Here is a 19887-nt window from a genome sequence, read left to right on the forward strand (position 1 = left end):
ATGATTTAATTTGTGTTGTCCCTTAGCCCACTGAGGCTGTTTATTGTAAAATAAGAGCATGTGGTATTACATCGTATTTAAGTAGACTATGCTGTATTTTAATCCTGTTCTTTTTATGCAGCTCGATTTTTAAAGGATGCTTCTTTTTTTCCCCTTAGTTTTCTCTTCAATTTTTCACATATGATCTCTTCTCAAATAATATTTTAGAGTTAATTGCCAATAAGTGTGTTTTATTTTATTTTTTATTTATTTTATTTTATTTTTATTTTTTTTAATAAGTGTGTTTTAAAAGTCGTTACATTTTCAATGAAATTATCTTGACCTCTATTAAAATTCCTTTTCCTATGTTTGCATCTTCAAGAGAAATAAGATAAGATGTTAATTCTAAGAAATCTTAAGAAAACTTCTTTTCCCCTAAGGTGGCATTGGAATGATTTCGCATTAAGAGAGGTATTTGGTAGAAGAAGTATCATCTATTTAATGGTATCTGCTCCATTTCCAATCTCTTGGTTCTTAGTAAAGTCGAAAACATCTGAAGTGATCATTTGCTAGTTTTAAGGTGATTAATACATTTTTCTTCTCATAAACAGTTCAAAAGAATGCTGAACCGGGAACTGACACACCTCTCAGAGATGAGCCGATCAGGAAACCAGGTTTCTGAATACATTTCAAATACTTTCTTAGGTAAGACATAAACTGGGAAACCTGTCCCATAATTGAGATTTTTCAGTATTAATCTCTGCAATCTGTCAGCGACATCCCTATGTGAGTTTGGAGTGGGGTTAAGTCACAGAAAAAGCCATTTCAAATAAGAACTAAAGACAACATTTAAGGTAAAAAAAAAAAAAAAAGCAGAAAGATGTTTTTTTTTTTTTTTTTTTTTTTAAAGAATCAAAGACAGAAGGTTTTTATAGGCTAATTGTATTTCCGTGTAGCTCAGGTCACCCCTTATCCACCCACCCACTTATATCTTGGCCAAGACCTCCGAATAGGGCGGGGCGGCGGGGGCGGTGGGGGGTCTCCAGTCATCCAAACCTGAGGGACCAGTCTATTGGCTCTTTTGACATGGTATTCTTTAAATTCTTCCAATAACTTGACTTGGAGCAAAAGATTTCCTCTTAGTTGGTTTGTATGAGATACGGTTGGAGAATAATTGTGTGCCAATTTGACCCATGGGAATAAGCTTCGGAAGTAATTTGACTGTTGCTTTGCTAAGTTATTTCTTAAAGATCAACGGGAAGAAAAGAATCTTCACATCTCTGAAAGATTTGGCTTTCTGCAAGCTGCATCATTATTTTCCCAATCTGATGCTTTTATCTATTGTGCTGTGTTGTCACATTGATGGTATTTAACACATGACACTGACAGTAAAGGTTTGCATCAAGGATCCTCAACTACTGTCAGATGTCCTGTTTGATTACTAGGGATTTCTGATCTCATGTTTAAAGCCATTCTACTGTATAGTGAACCTATTTGGATTATATTTTTCTTTAATAGGGCTTGCAGAATATGCAAATCTACTTTAAAGCAAATAGGTAGCATTTTGATTCTGATTCTGTTGACTTTCAAATACTGCTGGATTATGCCTGATTACAGAACTCCATTATGTAGGGAAACAACCCATTCTTACAACTGAACATCACACCTCCCTACATTTTTGGCATAGCAACACATCATTTAATCCATGAACATCTGCCTTGGGGCCTTATAGAAACACACACCTCTTCTGGTTTTATTTTTTAAAAAATCAATCCTATTTCTCCAATACCAAAGCAGTTTTCTGCTGTCAGCCGATCAATCTTTGATCTGCCTAGTGCAGAGCCCATGGCATTACCCTGCAGCAGATGGGCAGTGGCACAATTAACAAGTGCCTTGCCAACTGTTTCCTCTGTGGGTACCTTCCACACCTGGTTTTCTCCGGCGGCAGTTACAAACACCTTTGGGAACAAAGGAGAAGAATTTTCATATGTCCTAGCTCTGAGAAGCAGCTAGGATCTAATTGAACAGAAGGTGTTATATACTGATCTTTTCTTCTCCATCATCCCCCCTTCATCCCTTTGAAGAGAGACATCTTTCGCTGTTCCTTTCAAATGTACTCTGCTCTGTGCAGCACTCAAGTATTTTTCACAAACTGGGAATCTTACACTTTATCAAGGCTAATGATTGTGGGAGAGAAGAAGAAAGTCGATTAGTGCAAGAACTCCTTTTTGTTCTCAAAAGCATTGCATTTTAAAATGCCAGGGCTTGTCTGTCATCTTGGGAGAGACTCTCACAACCAGAGTAAAGCTGCATGAGCCCTTTGTCATCCAAGACTGCACAGAGGCAGCTCTGTACACTTACTAGCTCTCACCAGCAGCTTGCCAAGGACAGCTAGAATAGTTTAGCATATTGATCTTTTTTATTTTTAATCATCATAAGCTATTAAGTGAGAAAGCTGATAAGGTAATAAAGATGACCTCTCAGGGTCAACACTGTATCTCAAAAACAAGTAAATGTCAAATCTTGAATATTTCATTTGCTGTTGGCACATCTCTTGAGGAAACCAATCATTTGGCTTCTCATTGTTCCAAAAATTAAATGATCAAATACAGGTTGTTGGGGAAGGTAATAGAATCTCAATTCTTAGAGACTCAGCATTAGGAGGATGGGGTGTGTGTGTGTGCACAAAGTAGTCCTGATCAGACAGACTAGACAAATTAAATTTTTAAGTATTCTTGGAAAAATATAGGAGAGAAAACATCCCTCATATAAACAAAAGATATGTCAGTTGCCTCATCTGTACAGTGGGAGCACTTGGCATAGGTGACAGAGTTCTTCAAACTCTAACATTTTATGACTCTGATATGAAATGAGTTGATTAGTTTTGCTAAGACATACCTGGCAGTCTGGATTCTCCATAATGTACTGTAGACTTGCAATCTGATAATCCTAAAAAGCAAACAAACAAACACAACTTGCTTCCAAACTGCAAATGTAGGACATGGGATTCTTCTTTTTTTTTTTAAGATTTTATTTATTTATTCATGAGAGACACAGAGAGAGGCAGAGACACAGGCAGAGGGAGAAGTGGGTTCCCTGTAGGGAGCCCGATGCAGGACTTGATACCAGGATCCCAGAATCACTTTGCCGTGAGCCAAAGGCAGACACTCAACCACTAAGCCACCCAGGTGTCCCTAGGACATGGAATTCTTAATCCTGTCTTGTGGGGGTGAATATTCCTGGAGAAGCATGAATAAAGCCTTCTTTATCAACGGTCAGATCCGCAAGGGACCTTAATGGCCTTGCACTCCAATTCTATCATTTTATGGGAGAGAGAATAGGCCCAGAAGGACAACTAACATAATCAAGATTAATTGGCTACTGGTCCCTGAGCCAGAACAAAGGCTTTGCTCTCTTGACTCCCAGACTAAAGTACCCTGTCACTTTAACTAGGAAAGAAGGCTGTCAGGGACTCAGACCCTATAGAAGAAGATTGCACTGGGACTCCTGCTTCTCTCTCTGTGTGTGTGTGTGTGTGTGTGTCTCTGCCTCTCTCTGTGTCTCTCATGAATTAATACATAACATCTTAAAAAGAAAAAAAAAAAGAAAATTGCCTTAAAGGACACTTAAATAATGGGTATATTCTTTTGGAGAAAAGTCTTTAAGAATCGTGATTGTTGGACCTAAAAGCAAAATGTGTTTTTAACATTTTCCAGTAACATAAAAGTATCTTGTCCAGAGTACAGCAACCCTCTCAGTGAGCAGAAAATGGGAAGACCTGAGTGCTTTAAGTTAAAATTAAAGAGCATTATTGCAGTAAGAGCCATTGATTGCTAAAATGTGTCATCCAGGAAGGAGGGAATCCCTTACTCCAAGGATCTGTGAAATTTGTACTGTTTCCATTCAAGAGGATGGTGTTGAGATGGGCAAGTCAAAGGCAGGCAAGAGTCTATTTACCACAGCAGGCATTTACTGATGCTCTGATATGCTAATGAGCTCCAGGTTGCTGGCCCAAGAGGAGATAAAGCAGGACTTGTAGGAAGGGAGCATAGGTAAAGCAGGATAACTAGATATATTATAATTTAGTAAATCTTTTTACAGAGAAAACTCATTCCTGCAAATCCCCTACTACGACTCAAAAGCCAGAGAACGTAGAATTTCAAAGAAGCAAGGAAAAGAATTTAGACATTTTGCGTGATCATATGCCAATGCTCTAATAAAAGTCCTTCAAATTATGCCATTAACAGAGTTTTGATGTGACCGTTTTTTGCATTTTTGTTGTTGTTGATTTGTTTTATGCTCGTCCACTATGTCCCCACTGTATTTTGACCATTTTGCAAATGAATGTAAATTCACCGAGCATTTATGGCAATTCTGTGAGTCTGTGTTTCAGGATATTTCTGCAGTGTAAGGCCTCAGGTTCTAAACAGAGGAGATTCAGACTAGGGAAACCTCTCAGTTGTTCTACTGCCTGCCTGTATAGGGAAACACCCATTAATGTCAAATTGCTCCTGTCTGTGAATAATGGCTTTCTTCTTTATTGTAATGTTCCAGACACAGTAGGGTTCAATTACTGGCTGTTGCAAGGAATCTTTAGTTAACACAGGGAAAGGCTGCTAGTCCCACTAGAGGTTTTCCTATGTGCAGTAGCGTAGGGGAAACTGACAGTCTCTTAGATAACCAGACGTGAGGAATGATGAAGAACGGTGGTCGGGAACTGTGGCCTTTCCTTTTAGCAAAGAGTTATGCTTATTAGGAGTGAGGCGACAGAAAAGTTAATGTCAGAAATAATGTAATATGCATTATTTTTTGCCATTGATCGTGAGACCAGAAAGAAATTCTTAACGGGAACCTCAGGGCCTGGGTTTTATGCTATTAAGTCACTGTGTCTGGAACTGAGTAATTGTAAAATACATATCTGTGGAATAAAATGCCCTTTGAGCTTGGACAAATCACTGACTTCATCTGAAAAGCGAAAGTGTGGGATTATTATTGGTTCCCAAACCTGGCTCTGATCATCAGTGTCATTTAGGAAGCTCTTTAAAAAAAAAAAAAATACTGATTCAGGAGGACCGGATGGGGCTCATCAATCTGTGTTTTTCTCAAGTTCCCTGGGTGTTTCTGATGTTGAAGCAGGTTAGAAACCCCTGAACTAATTGAAATGTCCACTAAAATTCCTCCCTAGGCGAAAGTCATAGACTGATGAGGTGAGGAGCTTATAGGTCCCTAAAGATAGCACAGGGATGCTAGGGATGGAGAATACCTTTGCTCCAGGTGTTGAGACATACTGGGTGCTGCTTCTGTCTCCCTGAGCTTACTTTGCCTTGAGGAGTTGGCCACAGGGCCACAGGGCCCTAAGAGCAGAGGTCTCTGGGGAAAGCATGTGACTGTGCCATCACCTTGCAAGAGTTGAAAGCAAATATTCTAGGCATCAGCATGCCATCTGGAAACATGTCATTTTCAAATGGGGAAGTTGTCTTTGTCCTAATTTCTACTGTAACAAGCAGAGATACAGGTAGGAATTTCTGAGAGCTGCATTAACTCTTTCAGCCACAGGGTGTCATTTAGTTCAATGAAGTAGCTGTTCATGCAGTTCACTAAATGATTGCCTCTGTGCACACTCACAAGCAGCCCTGTGGCCTGAAAGAGTCAATGCATTTTGCAGAAGGACTCAGGATAAAGCCCCCTGTGAAGTAAAATGGGATATTTGGTGGCTAATGCTTTTAATAGCATGATATAGAAGGAAGAACCTCCATGAGAAGGTAGATGTTTTTGTCACGAATTGTAGCTCTGCTATTACCTTGTTGTAGTGGAATTCTTTAAGCGATTAAATGAGATCAGCATAAATATTTAATCAGCATAAATATTTTAATAAATTTAATGCCTGTTACAAGTGAGAGGCATTGTTTATTATTAATTAGTAGAATGAATAAAAATAAAGCATGAAGTAAAGCTGATATACTTTTCCTCTGAACCTCAAATGATGGTAATAAGCCAAGGCTTAACATAATTATATAAAGATCATAAACCATGTATTTCTCTAACTTACATACTGCTCATCTAAATTGAAATGATGTGCTTATTTAAAGTTGTATGTATTTTTTAAATTAAAAAAATTAATACATATGTGAAACTAGTGATGTACTATATGTTGGCTAATTGAATTTAAATTTAAAAAATTAATACAAATCTGATAAAATGAGCAGAACATAAAGCCTGTTTTTATTAATCTGGGTCTGGCTACATGAACCTTTTCTATTATACAAACATAGAAGTTATTTTTTTCATAGAAGTTATTTACTTAAAAAAAACCCTACATATAAATATTGATGCCCTACCTTGAAAATATAGAAGTGTAATTCTAAATTACACTACAGATAGAAGATGGAGGATTGAGTCCTACCTCTGCCACTGCTTGGACAACTTATTTAGCTCCTCTGGCCTCAGTTGGTTGAGCAATAAAATGAAGCCAAAAAAATTCTCCTATTTTCCCCATCAACCTCACAAGATTGTCCTGGAGGTCAAGTGAGATAATGTGGGATAGTCCTTTATAAGACTGTATAATTGTAGGACATTAGAAATTGTTTTGGATATAGCAATGGGTTCTCATTGGCACACAGGGCTGAAAATGTTTCCCCTTGTTGCAGATAAGCAGAATGATGTGGAGATTCCATCTCCCACCCAGAAAGACCGAGAGAAAAAGAAAAAGCAACAACTCATGACACAGATAAGTGGAGTGAAAAAACTAATGCATAGCTCAAGCTTGAACAATACAAGCATTTCACGCTTTGGAGTCAACACAGAAAATGAAGATCATCTGGCCAAGGTATGTCTGAGCTAGGGGCATGTGCATGCAGCTCTCTCTATATAGCAGGTGGCTGCCCAAAACTATCTACTAGAAAATAGTAGTAATCATTTTGCTTTATTATTAAATTGTATGATAAGAAGGCTGGTGTGGCCTCTTTGTCCATTGCTGGACACCTAATTCGAGACCCTTTTCCAACAACAAAGGACCTTTATTTTTTTATTCTGAGTTGGATTTGTAAATGGAAATTCCTCATGAATGAGAATCCTAAGGAAGGCACACTGGGAGAATCCACAGGGTGGCCAGGAGACAGGATTGAATTGTCCCAGGGGACAGATCTAGGACTATATGCCAAGGATTAGTTGGAAAATCAGCACTGATTGGCAGAGCTAAAGAAGAAATGAGAGAGGTTGACAGCACTGACTCAGACCCCAAACCTCGTGAGTGAAGGAAGACACACATCCCCTAGAGGGCTGCATAAGGTGACCACGGAGGTTCTTACAGCCTTGTGACAATAGGAAAGGAGCTTGCTGTGGGCAAACAGACATTCAGTGAGACTTCTGACAGATGGCATTGGAGCAAGATTGATCTTACATTGGGGCAAGCCTCTGGGGAGAGCCTAGATCCCTTATTCTGGGCAAGAATTCAGGATAGAATAAATTACTCCTTTAATCAGATTATCTTGGAATATTCACACAATGGAGGACTGAATTGTTTCTCCGAGGCCTGTCCGTGGCCCAAGAACTCTAAGATGGAATAATTCATGGTTGGCATTCTTCGTGACCTTTTACTAAATTAGGGTTGACTTCCACACATTCTAGCAACTGAGTCTCCCCAACTGGGCCCCTTGCAATGATAGCCAAAGGGCAAGGGAGTTCCCCTGAGATGGTTTTTCAGCCAGTGCTCAGTGAAGAGAAGAGACAGGGAAATGGAACTAGAGGGATCTCTAAGCCACTGACAGCTACCTCTGAATACAACTTGTTGAGGACTGATGTGCAAATACAGGTCAACAAGTCAATCTATATATTAGACACACACTTTCCCTTTTCTGAAGAATATACAGAAACTTATAACTAATATGAAGAGGATGTCCAATCTCATAGGCCATTCTATTTTCAAATTTTCATGCAACTAGACCCAAACAGTCTAAAGAGACACTCCACAGTCTTAGCCAGCCATTGTCCAAAAACTAAATGAAAATAATGAAGCATGCTAACAAAACTGGTCTTATTCCTAAATTCCTCTCATTTCAATTACAGGAGCTGGAAGACCTGAACAAATGGGGCCTTAACATCTTCAATGTGGCTGGATATTCACACAATAGGCCCCTCACATGCATCATGTATGCCATTTTCCAGGTGAGTTAAAAGGAGAGTATTGCTTATTTAATTAGATGGCTCTTTATGATTTTTTTCCATCCCAGTTTACTTTCCTGATTTAACTTTTTCTTCATTTTTGAACATCCACTTATTTATTTTCTACTCCATTTTACTACATAGGAAAGAGACCTCCTAAAGACATTCAAAATCTCATCTGATACATTTGTAACCTACATGATGACTTTAGAAGACCATTACCATTCTGATGTGGCATATCATAACAGCCTACATGCTGCTGATGTAGCCCAGTCAACCCATGTTCTTCTTTCTACGCCAGCATTAGATGTGAGTAGTTATGATCTGTTTTGCATTACCCACCCATCCTCTTTAGAAAAGTGCTATACAACATGTAACATAGTTGCAGAAATAATTGCACATGCTCAAACGGGTTCTTTATTTTGTGTAGCATCTATCCGTTGGTTTACTAATAAAAATGAATGGCATTTCTATTTACTCTGCTTTCAAATATCAGAGTAACCATCTCCTTATATCTCTTAAAATTGAAAAGTTATTTCATTATCAAGCATTTAACAGGGTGTTTTATTTTTTTAAAGATATATTTATTTTAGAGAGAGAGCACATGCTCATGCATGGTGGGGAGGGGCATAGGGAGAGAGCCAATCTCAAGGAGACTCCTCACTGAGCATGTAGCCCTTCGTGGGGCTTGATCTCACGACCTTGACATCATGACCTGATGATGGAAATCATCAGGTCAGACACTTGGAAATCAGGAATCAGACACTTAACCGAATGAGCTATTGGGTGCCCCCAGGGTGCTTTATTTTTCATTGCATCTCCAGTATGTAGTTAAGTATCCAGTTCAGCATCTAGTTTGTAGTTTATCCTCAATATGCATATACTGATCTGAATTGCCCATACCAACCCAAATGCTGTAAGGGATAGCACAGAAGTATAATATAAAATGTCCTACAAAAAAAAAAATGTCCTACATAGTTCCTGTGGGGAATAAGCATTTGTTAGCTTATCCTCCTAAGAATTCATAAAACTGATTCTACAAGTTGAAGAAAAAGTAACTGAATATCTAAAACTGAGGAATTAATGAACAGCATTCCATTTTGCTAGACATCTTGCTAGAAGGCGGCTGTGACTCCTTCCTTAGTAGATTAATGCATTTCCATGCACCAGTGTTAGCAGCAATGTGCCCAGTAGGCCATATTCTTCCTTGACATATGGCAATGGTAGGTACTTCCAAAATGTGTAGGCTCACTGCAGAAGGAGACTTGCCAACCCCCACCAGATTCACAGGTTCAGTTTGGAAGGTGAAGAAAGATTAGACTGACCACTATTCTATTGTTTGTGTTCCATATTTCCTGAGAAAAGAGATCCAAGACGATGGGAAAGTGAAATGGAGCTGAGGCTGTTTTATCCCCTGAAGGAGAGAAACAGTATTATTTGTATGTTCTGTATAAGGATTATAGAGTGGGCCAACACTGTTTATCAACTACCCACTGCTATTGATAGGATGCCTATTGTGTGTCCAGAAATTGACCACGAGGGCTGTACATGCTGAGACAAGAGACTGCTCAACATGTCCTTGAGCAACTAGTCTTCATAGGAGAGGTGGAAACTGAGCTGGCGGTTGAAGGATCAGGAGATTTAAGTAATCACAGAGGATGAGGAAAGACATTTCAGCCAGTGAAAGACCTTTTAGTCAGAAGGAATATATATCTACACAAATATTAGGTTTAAATTATCCTATACAAGTAGGGGGAGAGGAGGCTTCACAACATGGCATGAAGGGGAGCAGAGGGGCATTAGATTTCACTTCTAAGAAATCTTCTCAGATCTGGCCCATAGTAAACATTTAGTGGATAGGAACTGAAGGAATGCTTGAATGAATGAATGAATGAATGAATGAATATATGAAAGCTTCTGGCCACACTACAAATTTAGCTTTGGGAAATAATTTATTGCCAGTCTTCTGAGTTTGGGATTTAGCCTTTCTTCTCTGAGTTACTCAGCCTGAAACCATGTGAAAACATGAATGTTGTTATATCTCAGAGCAGAGCCAGTCCGACTTGCTTTTTTGACTTGTATGCACTCATGTTATATAAGCACCATGCTTCTATACTACTTATCCAATAAATAAACAGGATCCCACCTGATTACTCGTCTTGAGCATGGTGCTAATGCCTTCCTATAAGCTTGATGTGAGCATGGGCTTTTGCCATCATCCCTTTCATGTGAGACCTTATGATGATGGATAGAGTGTACACTGAATTAGTGTATTGAGACATCATATACATCAGCAAACAGTCCTTCTGCCAACAAGAATGGAATGGGATACTTCAATATGAAACTGAATAAGCAGGATAGGCCAATGGGACCTGGAGTTAAATGTGCTCGTTTTGCTCTACAGGCTGTCTTCACTGATTTGGAAATTCTGGCCACCATTTTTGCAGCTGCTATCCATGACGTGGATCACCCTGGAGTCTCCAACCAGTTTCTCATCAACACAAGTGAGTTCACTACCAGAATAGTCATTCGAGATAATTGTGTGATTCATTGCTTCATTTTTCCCCCTAATGTTTTCATTATGGATGATAATAAGGGTAATAATGAGGTAATCCTTCCATTCCACTCAAGCTGGTCAGACCTTTCCTGGATACTGTGTCCAGTCTGGCAACATAATTTCTGAGCTAGCATGGAGAACTTGGAAAGAGTCAGAGGGGAGCCATAAAAAGTACTCAACATTTGGAAAATACAATACGTGAGGAAAGAGTAACAGATGTGGAATTATCCAGTAAGGACAAGGAAAGGCTTGGGGATAACGTGCTAATGATTTTTAGTGTTATGCAGGACTCTCCCATAGAACATGGTGACCCACTAGTGTCCCTCTCTACTGAGGAAGCTGTCCCAAATGTTGGACCTGAGCATGGGAACCTCCAAAAATAAATAAATAAATAAATAAATAAGACTCCAAAGAAAGCACCAGAATGCTTGGTCTGTAGTAGGGAAGATGACCCAGTGACATTTAGCGCTGCTCCAGCCTTAGGATCCCAAACTATACTCAATGCTTTTGTCATGCTGAAAATGATTAGTATCCATGCTAATGAGAATCCATGGAATTTTCTCAGTGCACTATTTCTAAGTGCTAAAAATCTCAGTACATTTTCTTCTGAGAATATTGATTATACAGTTGTGGTCATAATTGACATCAAGTGCTGATGGTTTTATGGAAATGTTTTGAGCCACTTGCTATAAAAGAGTTCAGAATATCTGAATGATCTAGGTATGGGGTAGATTATTTTTTAACCTTGCTCTTCTACTGAAAGAACATAAACTTCAGGCAACTACTTGGCTATTGGATTGTAACAGCTGGTATAGTTTGTGTCACAAATCAATCCATATACCAGCCAGTTAGCTTCACGCAGAAAAATTGTGTTTCTGCTACAGCCACCGACAACACTAGAACATATAAACCCAGTTTGAAGATCTGGGATTAATCACAGGGTCAACAGGCAGGAAGGGTTGAAATAACTTCATATACCCCACCATGTATTCTGAAGATGGAATATGAAGCACACAGTTAAAGCAATGGTATATAAGGGACAGCATCCACAACTAGTCACCTATCACCATCCGTTGGCTATTATTCTTTATTAAGAGAAAATGGTCCTTCTAGAATTTATTGACCATCTTCTCCAATCAGACCAGGGCTTTAACAAAAGATGTCTGTGGTTCTTCTGTGTGATCCAAGGCAGCCTGGAAGCTGTTGTTCAGGTATCCAGATGTTGCAATTTATGACATATAGGGCCAGAGGACAGAAAATCTGACATCAAGATTGTTCTAAAAAATTACTGATGTTTCATTACCATTTTTTAGAAAGCTCCAGAGAGCTGAATTATTTAGATAAAACAAAATTTCACACCCACACTATTATCATCTTTGAAAATCGGAAAGTCGCAATTGACAGAACAGGGGGAACCTATAACAAAAGTGAATCAGTTTGAAAATCCTCATACATATGATAAAGTTTAGTGGCATTTTCCTTTCCACAGCACAAAATGCGTGAAGACATAAACGTAATTACAAACTGAGATAAAAGGAGGATTCAGTTGCTTGGGAATGAGCTTACCTAATGGTCGATTTTTCATCTGAAATGAAGAAGGAGAAAAAGAATTTTAAAATATTGTGAATTTTAGTCAAAGAGAGTTTATGCACCAGTATCTATGACAAGCATGTTTTGCTTAGGAATGGACTACTTCCTCTTGAAGAGGGAAACGGTTTCTCTGATGAGAAATGACATGTGGGTCTTGGTTCCTGACATCATGTGGAGAGAACTAGATCCGATTTCATACTGAAGTAATGCCAACATTGGAATTATATCCCTTTCTTATTAAGTCATCATTTTCCGTGTTTATTAGATTCAGAACTCGCTTTGATGTATAATGATGAATCTGTGTTGGAAAACCATCACCTTGCTGTGGGTTTCAAGCTGCTGCAAGAAGAACACTGTGACATCTTCCAGAATCTCACCAAGAAGCAGCGCCAGACACTCAGGAAAATGGTTATTGACATGGTAAGACTTCCTTTCTACATCCTTCACTTACTGTTCCCTTCCCAGAAGGAGAAATCCCATTCTCTATGATAAACTGAATTTCCTGAGAGTTTCATTTTCTTTTTACCCTAGGTGTTAGCAACTGATATGTCCAAACATATGAGCCTGCTGGCAGACCTGAAGACAATGGTAGAAACAAAGAAAGTTACAAGTTCAGGTGTTCTTCTCCTGGACAACTACACGGATCGTATACAGGTATTTGAAGAATGCCTTTGATTTAACACAAAGCCAAATCAAACTAAACCAAACAACAAGTCAACAATGAAAACAAGCATCAGTTCAGTTAGCCACATATCTGATTATTATTATAACTTGGGCTTATTTTAAGAACAAGCTAAGGAAAATGGACATTCAAGTTTATCCTCTAATTTATGAAGAAAAACATAACCCTATTTATTGAATTGCTTAGTGCTAAAAATAAATGGCAAAATTCATTTGTAATAGGGGATACGTGACTGCTGGTCCCAAAAGCTCGTGTTTGGATATAAATCCCATCGACTTGAAGATTGTTAGGTCTGTTTTGATTATACTAACTGCCATCAGCTGGTCTCTTTCCACAAGTGGAAAATATGAAGACATCTACTTTGAGTAATTCTTTGCATTTTTTCCAAACTGGGGAAGGGAAATGATGGCAGCATTTGACCTCTAATGTTCATTCCAATTTTTACATTCAATGACTGTCAATCTGAGAAGACACACATTTTCCCTTTCAGGATTCGATAATGGTAAATAACCATTCTAGCCAGCACATTTTTTTGTGCACACACCACAATTGTAATGCAACTAAAATGTTCTAGGGTTTGGTACCAAGTGTACTAGTACAAGAGATATGAGATGTTCTGGTAGTATTTACACTATATTTTATGGGATTTCTAAAACTTGGTGATTCCAGGTCCTTCGCAACATGGTACACTGTGCAGACCTGAGCAATCCCACCAAGTCGTTGGAATTGTATCGGCAATGGACAGACCGCATCATGGAAGAGTTTTTCCAGCAGGGAGACAAAGAGCGGGAGAGAGGAATGGAGATTAGCCCAATGTGTGATAAGCACACAGCTTCTGTGGAAAAATCCCAGGTATCTATTATGCCATTTTCAAAGTTTTTGTGAGCTCTGCTGATTGTAGAACTAGAGGGTTCTATCTAATTCCTGAAGTTATAAGGAAGCAACTACCCCTTTAGTTCCATTCTGCTTGTGACTCATTCGCCTTCTCCATTACACTCAATTTCACAGGGTGGAGACAAAGTAGGCCTCAGAAACTCATTGCAGTTTGATCTGTGTCTTCTCAAGCAGTTTAGAAAGTTGTCTATGGCCTTAGCAAATCTAGCTGACTAAACTTAGAGCGGCTGCCTCCTCACTGTCTCTCCAGATTTCTTTTCTCCCTGTCCTCATCCAAGAGCTCTACTCTTCATCCTTGCTTCCTCCGCCCTGTGTCTGTTGTCTCTCCATTATCAAGTGCATGGCCAAATGTGAATCTCATTCCGCATACCTCTTCTACCTCACAGTCAACGCCCCATCCTATGTCCCCGTCCAAGGTTGCTTCTCCACCTCTGAGAACACACTGACATCTTGGGTTGTGTCTGAGAACTGGGGATGCTATGCTGGAGGCAGGGGGATACAGAAATGCCTCAGACACTTCTAGTTGCAGAGTATGTCCCACTAGAGGTATCAATATCCCTACAAAGGCCTCAGGGCATGCTGAAATGTTATTTTTTCAGGGCAACAAATGGCCTGAGCCAGGTGGTCATGATCGATAATGGGTCCAGGTTGAGGAGTGCTTTTTTAATTCGTGTTCATCCTCTTTCCCCGCCACCTCCTACCCCCAAACTTACACATGTTATAATATCAATGCAAAGTTCCTTTGCAGTTATCATTTTGTTGTTTTTTAAAGAAACCCAGTCAAATGAGTTTAAAATCTGTGAAAGTGCTCTAAAAGTCTAATATGCTATAAAAATGCATGCTGACATTCAATTTTCAGGGCCAATTCAAATCCCCTAAAGCCTAAATTTGAACAATTAGTTAGTTAAGTAGAATAATGTCCATTGATTATCAACAGTGATATTTTATATTTATATGGTGTTCTATGTGGTTTTCCATACATTTTCCCATACCTTGTCCTATTTGAACCCCAAAGAGCTTTGTGAAATAGACACAGCAGTTGTTTCCCAGTGCATCAGGTGGAGAAGCTCTCCTCTTGGTTCATTCACCAGCTCCTGGATGACCCAGCTACTCTCCGCCCAGAGCTCTTCACTCTCCATCACTGTGGGCAGGTCTCTCTGTTGCCATGACGTCATGGTCCACTCAGGTGTTTCCCGCAGATGGGCTTTGGCAAGCATTGTCTGAGTTGTCTGGCAATAAAGTCCTTGACTCGGTGCTCTTCGGATTTGTAGAGCTCTCTCATCCCTGGGCCTCACAAATAAGAAACTAGAGGCTCCCTTTCAAAAAAGTGCCGAGCATCTAACAGAAGCAAAACAAATGAAGAAAGGAAATGACAGCACTTTGTTCAGCTGATCCCATTTTCTCCATTGCCTTGAGTTAATTTTTTCAGGTCCCTGAAAACCACCTTGAGAATAGTCTCTAAAATCCATTAAATACACATAAAGAAGGAAAAAAGAGAAAGGAGGGAGTGGGCAGATGCAAGAGAAATATCTGAATCATTTGCAGTCAAGTTCACGTGACCAATGCAGATCACAGAGGTCCCTGACTTTGGTATGAGTTGTGTTAAGATTAGGGAAGCACCAGGGATGAGAAGATAGATGATAGATAGGTTGATAGATAATGATAGATAGATAGATAGATAGATAGATAGATAGATAGATAGATGATAGATAGATAGAGATAGAGATAGAGATAGATATAAAAGAGTCACTTATGAACTTTGATGTGTTAAATGATTTGCCAAAACCCAGAATAGCTGTTTAAGGGCAGGTTTCCAGTCGTATGGAAAGATAGCTATTTCATGTCCCACAGACACATATACGCTGCTCTTGCTCATTTACCCCTGAATCCAGACCCAGTATCTCTCCAGTCCCCCAGACCAGGACAGGGGAATTCCATTCCCTCATTCAACTAGTGCCTATTCTTTTTCACAACCTGCCCCCACCCCCAGTGTTTCCTGTTTGTCCGACAATGGAGAGGTCAGCATAAGGCCACAGAGCCAGCTCATGCAGGATGCATAGCCCCTGTGTAAACCATAACAGAGCCATAAGCCTCGTATTTATTCACAGGAACACTAGCAAAGGAACTGCTTAATTGTTTTTATTTTCCCTCCTTTCTCCTGATGGAAGTGATTATAACCCTGTGGATCTAAGACAATTGCAGACATGTCCACAGAGGGAATATTTGTTTGTTTAGGTGCTTGAAGTATCTTCAGATGTTTTACCAAAGTCTTCTACAAACAAAAGCATTCCGTGGAACTTGAGAAATTTCAGAGTCATCAGGGGCCGTCTCCTCTTCATTTTGGAATGGTGGCATATTTTAAATTAATCAGGGAAGGAATCTTGAGTCAGAACTCATTAGACCTGGAGCTTCCTTCTTTGGAGAATGACTCACAGAATCCAAGTAGAGGCAAAGTCATTCCCAGCCAGGGTTACATCCAGACTTCTTATCTGGCACACAGAAAAGGAAAAGTAGTATGTTCTAGTGAGACAAACACAGGCTTTGGAATCAGACCACTTACCGGCTCTGTGATCTCTGACAAGATATTTTGTCTCAATGAATCTTAGTTTCCTCCTTTGTAGAGTGTGGATAACAATACCTCCTTTGGGGACTTAAGAGTAATAACGTATATATTACATCCAGTGCAGGGTGTACCACAGAGCATATGCTCAAATAGGGGAATCCATCATTACTGATCTCTCTTGGGTTGTTGTGGCTCTTTCTTTGTCTAGAAACCAGGACTGCTTGTTTGGTTTTTTAAGAGCCCATCATAATAATCGACGTGTAACCTTATTTTTTTCCAGGTCGGTTTCATTGACTACATTGTGCACCCACTGTGGGAGACCTGGGCAGATCTGGTACAGCCTGATGCCCAGGACATTCTGGATACATTAGAAGATAACAGGAACTGGTATCAGAGCATGATACCCCAGAGTCCCTCACCACCGCTGGATGAGCAGAACAGAGACTGTCAGGGTCTGATGGAGAAGTTTCAGTTTGAACTAACCCTTGAAGAGGAGGATTCCGAAGGCCCTGACAAAGAGGGAGAGGGTCACAATTATTTCAGCAGCACAAAGACACTTTGTGTGATCGACCCCGAACATAGGGATTCGCTAGGAGAGACTGATGGAGACACTGGGGCGGAGAACAAGACCCCGATCGACACATAATCGCCTTCTCTGTGGGGAGATGAACATTCCACCTTTGACAAGCATGCCAGCTGTATGGTAGGGCCAGCCCATCATGGGGACGTAGGCCTGCGCGGGACAAGGGCCATGTGGCCTTTCCAGTTAACTCGAGTTTGGAGCCAGAATGCAAGACCGTGAAGCAGACAGCAGTTCAGAAAATCCCACGGTTGACTTGCCTTGCTTGCAAGCTTAGTGGATGGAGAGCTGAAGCTTTATCTGGTATTGGAGGCCAAGATCAGATCCTGAGTAAATGGCTTGAAAATGGAAGACACAAAACTGAGAGATTTCTCTGCACTAAGTTTTGGGAATCTGCCCCCTCTCGTGACTGAACTGACTAATAACTTCACTTATAAATCCGCTCACCTGTCCCCTTGTCTGCCAACCTGTGTGCCTTTTTTGTAGAACATTTTCACGTCTTTAAAACACCTGTTGAATACCTAGAGTTTAGTATCAACTTCTACACAGATAAGCATTCAAAGTTGACATAAACTTTTTTGACTCTTTCTGGGGGTGGGGAAAAAAGGAAAGAAAATGGTCTTCCTTCTTTCATGGGCAATATCTTTCACTTTACTACAGTTATTTTGCAAATAGAAAGGATATGCTTCTAACTACATTCTACTTCCTTCCCCTGTTGTCCCATCCAGCTTCACAGGTGCCCGTCTAACAAATCTCTGTCTGCCTGCTTACAGCAGTTTTTCTTCTCCTCTTAGGACTTCACTTTTGTGCTACAAACAGAATAAAAGCGAACAAGCTAAGAGGTGGGAAGGGGTAGTTGTGTCGTTCCCAACAACAGTCTGTAAAATGTAGCTTGATTAGGCAGTGCGCCATGTTGAGTCCTGAAGCCCTGAGCCACTGGGCGCTGCACGGCCCCCCATCCACCCCCCCACCCCCCAGCGTTCTCTACCCAGTGACACACCGGTTTCAATTTGATGCTGCCGTCTTTCTCTTGCACTGCCTTCTGCGCTAACACCTCCGTTTCTGTTTATTATAACAGTCTATTTATTACTTAATGTATATAATGTAATGTTTTGTAAGTTATTAATTTATATATCTAACATTGCCTGCCAATGGTGGTGTTACATTTGTGTAGAAAACTCTGCCTAAGAGTTGCGACTTTTCTTGTAACGTTTTGTATTGTGTATTATATAACCTGGACATCGCTTAAGAAAGACATACGACCCCCTCCCAGGAGGACATTCGTGGGCTTTTATTCAGACGGTCTGCCCCCTTCCCTGTCTGAGTTGCTAATTCTGCACAACTCCTTTGTGAACCAGTTTTGGAAACAGGATTCTCACATTCGATATTAAATGGTTTATACTGAGCTTTTACTTTTGTAGAGTTTGATAGGGGTAGGGGGCAAGGGGATGTAGTTTTTACCCATGTTCTATCCAAATCTGTGTACGCAGGAGTTGGGTTATGACTGGGTTCTACTATAATTGTGGCTTTGGTTTGAACAGCAACACTACATTTGCTCACAGATGGCTCTTCTGAGTGTTCCCAAACTACTGACTTTGAAGCAAAAGCCTCCTGCCTACCATTAAGCAGGAATATCATGTTCTAACTAATTACAAAAAAAAAAAAAAAAAAAAAACACACACAATAAAGCAATGTGAATTTTATAATAAAATGTGAACTGATGTAGTAAATTATGCAAATGTGAAGCTTCTGATAACACTTGTTAGACCTGTAATTGGCTTCAGTCTCCATTTGTAAAATATATTCCACGCTTTCAGTTCAGCATTGTAACTCACTAAAGAAATGGCACAAATGTGCATGACCAATGGGTTTGTATGTCTATGAACACTGCATTATTTCAGGTGAACATTTTATTGTTTTCAAAAGTTTCTCACAATGTATGTTATAGTATTATTATTATATATTGTGCTCAAATGCATTCGTAAGAGACTTTTATATGAAATGAATAAACAGAAGCATGATTAGATTAGACTGTAGGCCCAATTATTTTGTGGTTAGTTCTGACCTATGAAAAGTAGATCTTTTTTTCTCTTCTCTCCTACCATACCACACAAAGGAAACCAATTACTTTGCCTGGCCAACCTCTCAACTGAAGTTTCAGAATCTGTGTCCCAAAAGTCCCCTAGCTTGGAACGTTTCACATGTTCTTAGCAAATATCCACACAGCTCAATGATGCGGGAGGTGGTAAAGGAAAACAAACAAAACCAGTTTAAGAGTCTGAAAAGTTTAATCCACTATAAATCAAGGGAATCTCCAACTTGGCTGAGTCCTCCAGAAAAAATGAATCATAGAATTCCAGAACATTAGCTTCATGGAGTCGGTTCTACTGATTCATTTTACACACAAAGGATCTGAGGTCAAAAGAGTCATCTTCAAGCACCGTTGATAGAGCACTGATTGACTCTCATGGTCTTTTTGATGATTTGTGGACCCCCTTATTGATCATCTGGTTTGATCTGGAAAGAGCTATATAAATATCATAGGCAGAATATTAAAATGTTTTGTTGAAATTTTAAATTTTAAAATCAGCTTTAAAAAATGTTTTCCTAAGAAGTGTGTGTGTGTGTGTGTGTGTGTGTGTGTGCATGTGTGTGTGTGGTGAGGAAAGCCATAAATAAGAACCAATGGATATTTAACCACAGGGAACTGTTTGTAAACTAGTAAGTGGGTCTGCTTTAGAATTCCACTCAATAAACTGAAATTACCTAATTCTTTACAAAGACAGGATGAGCCAACATTGCAGAACCAGTTAGCCTGCTGGTTGCAGAGCTAATGTTTACAGCACTTAGCTACCTTCTCTGATAGAGAAGTGCTTCTTGGA

General features: G+C 39.7%; 1 protein-coding gene across 3 annotated transcripts in view; it reads left to right on the plus strand.

Moving 5' to 3' along the window:
* The window catches only part of PDE4B (phosphodiesterase 4B), a 346024-nt gene extending 326990 nt beyond the window's left edge, over nucleotides 1–19034 (plus strand). For all 3 annotated transcript variants that reach the window (XM_055306684.1, XM_055306686.1, XM_055306685.1), the window contains 9 exons: nucleotides 591–684; nucleotides 6627–6805; nucleotides 8044–8142; nucleotides 8284–8448; nucleotides 10544–10643; nucleotides 12552–12706; nucleotides 12818–12940; nucleotides 13638–13820; nucleotides 16706–19034. In XM_055306684.1, the coding sequence (XP_055162659.1) occupies nucleotides 591–684; nucleotides 6627–6805; nucleotides 8044–8142; nucleotides 8284–8448; nucleotides 10544–10643; nucleotides 12552–12706; nucleotides 12818–12940; nucleotides 13638–13820; nucleotides 16706–17071 (1464 nt within the window). In that variant the 3' untranslated portion in view covers nucleotides 17072–19034. The remainder of the gene's footprint in view (nucleotides 1–590; nucleotides 685–6626; nucleotides 6806–8043; nucleotides 8143–8283; nucleotides 8449–10543; nucleotides 10644–12551; nucleotides 12707–12817; nucleotides 12941–13637; nucleotides 13821–16705) is intronic.
* Nucleotides 19035–19887: the final 853 nt, after the last annotated feature.

Source organism: Nyctereutes procyonoides, unplaced genomic scaffold (assembly GCF_905146905.1).
Source record: "Nyctereutes procyonoides isolate TBG_1078 unplaced genomic scaffold, NYPRO_anot_genome, whole genome shotgun sequence".
NCBI lineage: Eukaryota > Metazoa > Chordata > Mammalia > Carnivora > Canidae > Nyctereutes > Nyctereutes procyonoides.